Below are 9688 nucleotides of genomic sequence, written 5' to 3'. Positions count from 1 at the left end.
GAGGCGAGGTGAGGGGGAAGTTGAGGCAGGGAGGGGAGGCAGGGATAGAGGATGGATCAGGTCCGAAGTCACCACCAGGGGCCAGCGCTTGCCTAGGGCAACGTTCAGCGGGCAGGAAGGGTTAGGAGAGGAGCAGTGGGAGCGGAAAGCAGGGAGGTGGTGGGTGGGGACTGCAGCCAGGAGATGAAACCGAATGTATATGGACGGCAGAATGGACAACGGTTCCCTGCGGAAGCCTCCGACCAACTCACAGTAGGAGGGTAAACAAACCGAACCACAGTCGGGTGCCATCAAGTCCACAGTGACTCCTGGTGACCCCAAGATGGGTCAGAGCAGAACTGAGTGTCAGTGGGCCCTTTTCTTAAACTTTTGACTGTGAATCAGGTGAGGGTTTAGCGAGCAGGCCATCAGCTGAGTGCTCCACCATTTACACACGGTTTGCTTCATCTGCTTCCTTGCAGTCCCCTCAGTGTAATGCCCCCCATCTCTCCTGCCCATGTCCTTCCCACAGCCCCTCCTCCTGACCCTTCTCAACTTTTGTCCTTGGGCAAATGTCATCCTCCCGACTTCCAATGGTTGGCTCTTCTAAGGCGTGAGTGTGTGTGTGTGTGTGTGTGTGTGTGTGTGTGTAGTGTCTCAGGAATGCTATTGTTCCCTTGAAAGCTGAGCCCTGGGGGTGATTCCAGCTCTAGACCTGAAGAGTGATTAAGTGGCATAGTCTTAGGGGTTGCGCCAGTCTCTAACCTACCTGTAAGCCCATGGGCTCTTTTCCCAGGGCTTTTGCAGGAAATGCTTTTTGGGAAGTGGGTCACCTGGCCTTGAACAGGAGGGGGGGCAGTGCTTCTGGGTGGGCTGCCGGGGGTTTGTGTTGGCACACACGATGAGAAGGGTCACGCAGGCCCCCCGCCCCACTTACTTTAATTCTTTCTTCACCTCGTCGTAGTCGGCCTGCCCTTTGAGCTTTTCTTCCAGTTGCTGCAAAGAGACAGTGCCTGTTAGTGGCAACGTTTAGAAAGAAGGTGGTAGCACTCACTGGCTGTGTCCCCTGTAAACGCAAAGCCTGGTCCCGAGCAGAGAGCAAGCGCAGAGATGGCAGGAGCTGATGACCGGCAGCTGTCAACTTTAGTCTTTCATGCTTCTGGTCTGATGAGTTTTACACACACACACACACACACACACACACACACACACACACACACACGCACGCCCTTCTGCTGCCAATACAGGGAAATACTGTCACAACTTCCATTTGAAATCCCAGCAGGCAGGCCCCGAGAAAAAGCCTCTGCTGCCCCAAACGTCAGGTGACCTCCCATTTCCAAGGTCTGCCTAGGGGCCTGCAGGGCTTTCTCTGGCAGGGGTTGTGGATGCCTCTGCTGTGACGCAAACCCTGGAGGACTTGGGGGGAGTCCGATCGTCCGCAGTTCTCAAGGGCAGGGCGAACCACTGCCGACCCCCGACGGGCCTGGACGTCCTCACTCAGTACCTCCCGTGGCGTTTCCTGGTTCTACCAGAAAGGCTGCACCATGCCGGCGGAGTCCCTTCTAGAGGGCTTGAAGGGCGCTGAGGAGATGCCCACCAGCCGGTCTGAATCCCAACCCACCCTGGGCGTTTGCCCACCAGAGTCCCATGGGCCGTCTTGGGCGGCAGCCTTTGTGCTGACTCCTGTGTCTGGCTTCCCCACTGCGGGGAAATGGGCCTGCCCTCGTCCCCTTTCAGCCCTCTTGCTACACTGATGCCTTACAATGGCTAGCTCGTTTGTCATCTAACGGGGGAGCTTGCATTCATCTCAGAAGGTGCGGTGGAGAAGCAGCGATTACTTCATTCTTTCCCCTGCAGTCACATAGCAGGAAAGGCTAATGGGCCAGTCGGCCCCAACAAAAGGCCATCTCTCCCGCAGCTGAGCTGCAAAATGCGTTTCAGATTGTCCAATGCACTCCAGTTGGCTGTGGAAGGCACACCAAACTTGGTCACACTTGCAGACTGGGGAGAAGGAAGGGGAGAGGGTGGACGGGGCTCGAGCCTCCAGTCCAGTTTACAAGCTGAGTGCCTGAGGACACGGTTATCCTTCTCCTATGGGAAATGGGGATGGCAGTTTCCTCAATGGGTGAGTGAAGGGGAGGTAGGGAAGGGCCTGGGGGCAGGGACCCTTGAGAGGCCCTGGTGCATGGGAGGCCCCAGTTACTATTCCTGTTGAAGGGTGAGGCCTGGTTTCTTTGACTTTATGAAATGCAGCAGGTGTTCATGAAATTCTTGAATTAAAAGAATTAGTGATTAAAGTTAAGACATAAAGATTCAGAACATTTGATTTGTGATACAATGTATTTTGTCATGCAGCAAATTAGTCCCTGGCTGGCAGTTAATTCGAAGTACAAATATTTCTTAAGACCCTTCCCTGCCTCATGAAGAGGTCATGGAAGACATGGGTGCCGTAGCAAAGTGTGGTGAAGAAACTAGATGGTGCCTGGCTACCAGAAAGAATAGCCTCTGAAAGGCTTGTTTTCAAGCAAGCAGCCACCCAAGGGAGACGCCGACTAAGTCCACACGCAAGCAGCACAGCAGTGTGTCATCCAAGGATTGAAAAGGATACGATCCAAATCTAAAGGAGGGAGCGGCACCAGAGCTTACGTTGTGAACACCTGGTTAGCAGAAGGCCATGGATGACAGTGGAAGCCCAACATCTGTATGTCGGGTCCCACACATGGGTCAAGCCTTTGGTGAGTCCCCTCTGAGCACAGTTGAGGGATGTTATCAGACAGAGAGCATTGTAAAGTGGGCTATGGCAGACCGAGTTGGGTCAAAAAGTAATACCTTTTCATTTGACCTCTCTTTTGACTCGTTTTATAGCTATTTCAGATTTTTTTTTAAAAAGTGAAGGGGGAAATATATGTGGATTAAGCACCTGGTGGTGAATCCCATCTGACCACAGACCAGGGATGTGAATAGCTTTGCTAACAAGCCAAATGCATTGGGAAGTGGATTGTTGCAGATACAGTTAGGTTAAAATTTAGCACCCTATCTTCTCATCTCCCTTATGATCCACTTAAATTTGTTTTATTTTAAATATTTTCTGCTTCCTTTTCTATTGAGGCTTTGTTCTACTTTGTTGTTCGTTAGTTTTTGTTTTAGTGCTTTTCTATCTAGGAACACCAGGGTAGGCAAATCCATAGAGAGAATAACTAGCTAATGGTTCATTGGGGGTCTGTCGGGGGGTTTGAGGGAAAAATGGGGAACAAATGATGATAAGAACAAGAATGAAGAAAGTATTCTAAAACAGATTATGGTGATGACTGAACAACTCTTCTTGATGTGACTGAACTATTGAATTGTATGATATGTGAATTATATGCCAATAAAACTGTTGGGGGAGGGAAGAGCCTAACTGTATTTTAGAATCGTTGCACGTGGCAGACTGACATGTGCACAACCAACTTTGACTCACCTTAATATATAAAGGCTGCCCATTATATTTGGTATCCAGTGGACATGCGTAGCCAGCCTCTCACTCACACACAGCTCAGGGGCAGGAGTGAGTCTGAGTGGGCAGGCTCACTGTCTGGGGCAGACAGCAGAGGAGGGAGCACTCTGCCCTGGGACAGGCCCAGAGCCCTGGGCCCTCTCTCCACCTCTGTTCAAGAAGACATTTCCAGGGCGGCACGTTCTGGTTTTGCGATGCTATGATCCTAGGATTCCAGAACTATCTCCCATTATACTAAGCTCAACAGATTATCAATACCTGACTAGAAGTCTTACTATTTTTAACACATAAAGGAGAAACGGTTCCGGTTTCTGGATCTGGGAGCGAATTTTATGAGCGACCCCAAGAAGGCCCATCTTTGGAATAGGCTGGCTAACATTCCTGTGGGTTCCCGTGTGGAAGCAGCCTGATTTGGGGGCCCCTGGGGGCAGCAGCAGCCTAACAGGCAGATACAGAAACCCAGAAACATTGCCTGCAGCCCAGGGCAGTGGCCTCCCCAGGCTCCACTCTCACGGGGAGCTCTCGCCTATCTTGGCTTCCACTTGGTTTTGAGGTACCGTGTTCTGTAGTCCACCTGCTGTTGTGAGTGTCCGCAGGAAGCCACTTGCAGAGATGGCCCCTGACATGGAGAGAGCACATGGGGCCTCAGGGAGACACCAGGCCTCCTGTCCTGGCTGTGCTCCTGTGGGGAGCAGACCAGGGACAGATGCAAGAGGACAGGCAGTGAGGCCAAGGGCCAGGGCACCTGTGGCCCAGAGGGAGCTGACAGGGAGGTTCAAACCCAGTCCCCAGCCGCTGGGTGGCATGAGGGACTCGAGGCCACTGTGTTTGCTGCCAACAAGGAATTCTCTTGTTGTCAAGATGCGGCCCCGCAGGAGCTCCAGTGGAGCGTAGGCGCCACGCGTCGAGGGGAGTCTTGGATCTCGTTTAAGGGGCAAGCTCTCATGGATGGCCAAAGCGCAGGCGGAGGAAACCGCCCAGCAGGCCGTTTGCTATAAGAGGAGAATGAATTTTAACCGCCGCCTTTGCAGAGAGCACGCATTGGCCATCTCTGCGAGCCGGCTCAGCCAGGGCAAACGAGGCAGCTTCTGGGACCAGGCCTCCTGCCGCTGTCACCGCGCCTGGTGCAGAGCCCGGACCCTGGGGGCAGAAGGGACCTACTGAGGAGCTCAGGATGTTAGTGGGACCACGTGGCACCGGGACAGCCTGTCCGCACCTGCCGATGCCCTGGGACCCGTTGCTGGGGGCTGCAGGTGCACACCTGGCCTGCCCTCCCCACTACGCCTCCCGGCCTTCCCCACGCTTACTTTGAGAGTGCTGTTCTTGGCGCTTAGCTGCTGCTCGAGCTGAGAGATCTGGCTGGCCGAGTTCTCACGCAGCTTCGTGAGGCTGGCCTGCAGTCGCTGCACGTCCTCCACCAGCTGGGCGATCTCCCGCTCTTTGGCGGCCAACTCAACTTCCAAGCTGGAGCGGGTCAGCACCTCTATGGCCTGCTCCTGGGAGAAGACAGGAAATGACAGAACTGCGCAGCTTTGGGCGGCCCAGAGGACGCAGCCTTCCTTCCCGCCTGTGTGCACAGAGCCTGCCCCTGCCCTCCTGGAGTCCCCTGCTCGGGAGAGATCAAGTGCCCACAGTGGACAGGCAGACAAATGGCAGTGAACCAAGAAGACAACCACAGCTGCCCTCACAGAGCTTGTCCCTGAGTGGGGGCGGGCGGGCGAGGCAATCCATGAATGTGCCAGTCATGCCCGAATGCCTGCGGGGCAGTGGGCCCAGAGCAACAACCAGCCTCACTGCCGCTGAGTCGATGCCGGCTCACAGCGACCCTGCAGGACAGGGTGGAACTGCCCCTGTGGGTTCCGAGACGGTGACTCTTTGAGGGAGTGAAAAGCCGTCTTCCTTCCTCGCAGTGGGTGCTACAGAAAGATACGCGGGAGCATCGGAAAGGTTTGTGACAAGATGACATTAAACATTTGGAAGGCCCAGGGTTACAAAGTGGAGAGGAAGCACAGGGGAGAGACCTAGCTGGTCAGGAACGGACGCGCGAAAAAGACGATGGGTGAGCAGACCCGAGGCCGGGGGGGTGGGCAGGGCAGAGTGTGGCAGTCAGAGGAGCAGCAACGGGGCATCTGAGAAGGTGAGAGGGGAGCCAACTGAGAATGTTGCAGAGCATTCAGAAAGCAGGGGACGGAGGGCCTGGCTCACAGGTTCCAGGGTGGGGACCTAGGGGAAGTATGGGGCACCTGGGCAGGGCAGGGGGCACCGTAAGCAGCAGCCAACACTGCCTTTTGAGAGACCATGGTGCGGTGTGGGGAGGCCCGAGGACCACGGACTTGGGGTGACCACAGGAAGTCCCTGGGGGCTCTGGTGCAGAAAAGGGACAGGAGGGTTGATGACAGGTATAAAATGATGTAGCCAACCTAATTTAATGCATGTTATCAATCACCCAGTGGGAGGGACACTGGCTGAGAATGCCGTTCACAGGACTGGGGCGGGGAGAGGGAGCAGGAAGGCTGGCGGGGGTGGGGGGGTGGACTGTGAAAGAAGCCCCAGAAGTGGTCCGGGTTGTGCAGGGGTGCTTCTGGGTTAATCCATCAGGGCTAAGGGCTCCAGATGTTCCGTCCTGGATGAGGACAGTAGCGCCTCATGCTCCGGTCAACCCCGGGCCAGCCTGGCTCAGCCCCAAGCTGGCGTGTGAGCTGGGGGGGGGGCATTTACCACCCAGAGACTGGGCCTCACTCATCGTCCTCAGGTCGCAGAAACCAGCCCTGTCTGTGACGTCCGAGGAGGTGACAGGCCTAGTGCAGGGTACACGCATGTCTCCAGGTTGTCACGTCACCTGGACTTGAGAGGGAGCTAAGGAGCCAACGTGACAAAGTGACAGGGCTCACCCATGAGCACTGGAAAGGCGGCAGGTGCGCATGCTGAGGTGGAGGGGCAGCAGCCACCACCTCAGGGAGGCTGGCGCCAGGCTGCTCAGAGACCATGGGGCCGGGGAGTGTTGGGGGTGGTGGTGGGGGGCAGAGCCCGGAAGGAGAAATGAAGACTGGACACATGTGGATTCCAAGGGTCCGGAGCTGCTGGTTCTCCCTCCTTCTGTCTGCCTCCACTGTCCCGGAATCTCTTGGGAGCATTGGAAAATATGTGCTGGAGACGGGTTCAGGAGGGTTGGGGCAGGGCCTGGGAGCTCTCCTGGTGATTCTGGTGGGAGCCAGCCTCAGGCCAATGCTCCAAGAAAGGAGCAGAAACAGACTTCCCCACGCCTGGAAGCCTGTCTGTGGATTGTCCTGCTGAGCCTGGAGCATGAGACGGAGAGGCGCTGGACCATGGCGCTCACTCTCTCCTGCTTATTGCCACCTTGCTCCCGGCCAGCCCTGGTCAAATCAAGGAGGCTGGTCTCTATCCTGAGTCATGAGTCACCTTGTCTACGATTACAGCCTGTTGGGGCTACGAGGAGGCGACTTGGTGTGGTGCCCCAGGGCGCTGAACGGATCGTTTGGTTATAGATACTTCACAAAGCAAGGAGGCCCGATGGTGCCATGACTCCAAGAGATTGGAGGTTCAAACCCACCCAGGGTCTCGCTGGGAGGAAAGACCTGGTGATCTGCTCCCGCAGAGATTCATCTAGAAATCTCGGAGGAGCAGTTCTACCCGGAGTGGAAAAGCAACCTGATGGCCGCTCACAACCCAACGCTTTGCAGAAGCCCTCGTGCCCAAGGTCTCCTTGGATGGACACGAATGCGGGGCAGGCTGGTGTCGGGGAAGGGAGTGGATGTGGGAGCAGGGAGAAGCTAGGTTGGCATTTCCTTGAATCTATAGCCCACACCCTGAAGAGCAGCAGTCAGGAAATTAAACCACGCATGAGCGAAAGTGCTGCAAAAGACCGTCCCAACGGTTCAAATGCAAAGATGTTGGTCGCGGTGAGGACCGCGGTCCACCTGACCCAGGCCAAGAAACTTTCAATCGCCCAACAGGCACAGAACGAACAGGAAGACGGAAGAACCGAGGCACCTGAACTCAGGTGTGGGCACCAATGTGGACAAGTACCGTGGATGGCCAGAAGAACGACCCATCTGTGTTGGAAGGAGAGCGGCCAAATGCTCCTCAGCAGTGAGGGTGGGAAGACTTTGTGTTACTTTGGACAGGGGCCAGGAGGGACCTGTCCCCAGAGAAGGACGCCAGGCCGGGTAAAGCAGCAGGGCAGAGGAAGAGGAAGCCCCTCAATGAGATGGCGTGACAGTGGGAACTCAGGGTGGCCAAGGGACAGGAAGGGGCTTCTCCTGTTGTCCACTGGGTGGCAGGCGATGAGTCGGAACCACCTGGACGCTACCCAACAGGTTTAAATTCTAGCTCTGTCCTTTTCAGCAGTGTGGCCTCAGGCACACTACTGAATTCCCGCAGCCTCACAAGTCCCTGGAGGCACGGCTGGCACTTGTCTGTGGACCTCACGGGCCCACCCACACCTGTCCAGCAGTGTCACGGGAGACTACCAGCTTCTGTGAAGATTGCAGCCCCAGAAACCCTGACGGGGCGGTTCTGTTCGGTGACACACAGGGTTGTCATGAGGCCAAACTGATGTGATGGCAGTCACGCTTCTAGCAATGGTGGCGTGTGAGGCGGAGATGAAATGTCCCCTGGGGAGGACCAGCGCATGATTCTGCTGACTCCGGCCTTTGCTTCCTCTTGACACCCTGCTGATTCTCGGCCGAGGTGCTTGAGCCAAGCCCAACCCACCCTTTTCCCGCTGGCCCGCTTTCCTGTGCGCACTGCCCAGCTGGCTGAAGCTGCGATGTGCTGGCTGTGTGGGAACTCAACCCCAATGGAGACCCCAGCAGGGCCTCTCGTGGAGGGCAGACTCAATGCCACTGATGGAACGTCTAAGCACCCCTGGGATCTACAATTCACTCTACCTGGAAAAGCATTCATTGCCTTCTGAAATGTTTGAGTTGCTGCAGTCCAGGATGGTGCCAAGAATCCTCTCAATGAAAACATTCTGCTCAGGCACCCTGGATGGACGGCTTCCCTCAGAGCCCCAAGCCCGGCCAGAGAGGCCTGTGGGCGAGGCAGGTGGCACCTTTCCCATCCCCAAGGGCTCTCTTCCGGCTAGGGTCCACCACGTGCAATGCAGTTCCCGGCCCCCTTGACAGTCTGAGATGCTGAAATTAGCCTTTGCCTCCTTTAAAGGAAGAAAACCAAGACCCCTTCTTGAGAGGCGGCTCCAGCGTCACCGCCGTGCAGGCTCAGAAGTCTGAAAGGTGGTGTTCCAGCTTCACCTTCAAGGGCAACAGGCCAGCCTGAGAGTACTGGGCCATGCGAGGGGGCAGACTCGAGCCACCCCGACAGCCCCTACCCCCGTCAGAGGTAGGGTGCTGGCGAGCCCCTCACACCCAAGGCCGCCCCGGGGAGTGCTGGCGCTCACAGGTGCCCAAGGACACCAAGTTTGAGCTCGCTGCTCACCAAACGTCCGTCCGCCATTCAAGTGCTCCCAGGGGCGCCATGGGACAAAGGCCTGGTGATCTCGTCCCCCAAATGCAGCACAGTCTTCTCTGCCACACACGGGGAGCCCCGAGGGTCCATCTGGGCTGGGCTGGGGGGAGGAGTTTCCCTGCCCCTGCTTCCTCATCTGCATGCAGATCAGGCTTTGAAATCGAGGATGTCATGTTGCCGTAGGGGTTCAACACCACAGCCAATGTTTTCCTACCGGACGCCACCTCTCGATCCTCACTGCTCCCCAGAGGGTGCGACAGGGCTGGCCACACGGCGAGGGCTCCGTCAATGGCAGACAGCGTCTCCAGTGGCAGCCCGCCTACCAGAGGACCAGAGGTCTTCTCTTACGAGCGAGGCAACTGAGGCCGGTGCGTTTTACTGCCCGCGGCCGACCCGCATAGATGAGTCTGGTACAAACGAGGGCCCCTGGGTCAGAGACAACGGCGCTGACCGCACCACAGAACCCTTGAAAACCCCACCTTACGGACGATCGAAGCAAGACTGCAGGGAGGCAAGCCACTTGGTTTGTAAGACCAAGCGCTGGGCCATGGAAGCCGGAGCGCGCTGGTCTGCACGGCCTCACTGTCGGCCCAGACCGCCACTCGGCGCCGAAGGCCAAGAGCCCGAGAACCAGGCACCCGAGGCTTTCCGGATCACGCTGGGGACGTTCTGGGAGAGACTGACTCTGTCAACCTTGGAGAAGCCATGAAGCTCAATGACCAC

General features: G+C 56.6%; 1 protein-coding gene across 1 annotated transcript in view; it reads right to left on the bottom strand.

Annotated features, from left to right (window-relative positions):
- Positions 1-9688, bottom strand: part of CUX1 (cut like homeobox 1) — a 345803-nt gene that overhangs the window by 46435 nt on the left and 289680 nt on the right. The window contains exons 10-11 of the mRNA XM_045284658.1: positions 4786-4974; positions 917-975 (exon numbers count right to left, since the gene is read on the bottom strand). Coding sequence (XP_045140593.1) covers positions 917-975; positions 4786-4974 — 248 coding nt within the window. The remainder of the gene's footprint in view (positions 1-916; positions 976-4785; positions 4975-9688) is intronic.

This window comes from Echinops telfairi, unplaced genomic scaffold (genome assembly GCF_000313985.2).
Source record: "Echinops telfairi isolate 266 unplaced genomic scaffold, ASM31398v2 ScPeMD7_5;HRSCAF=22, whole genome shotgun sequence".
Classification (NCBI taxonomy): domain Eukaryota; kingdom Metazoa; phylum Chordata; class Mammalia; order Afrosoricida; family Tenrecidae; genus Echinops; species Echinops telfairi.
Note: the sequence above shows the minus strand (reverse complement) of the source record. Positions and strands in the feature narration are given on the sequence as shown.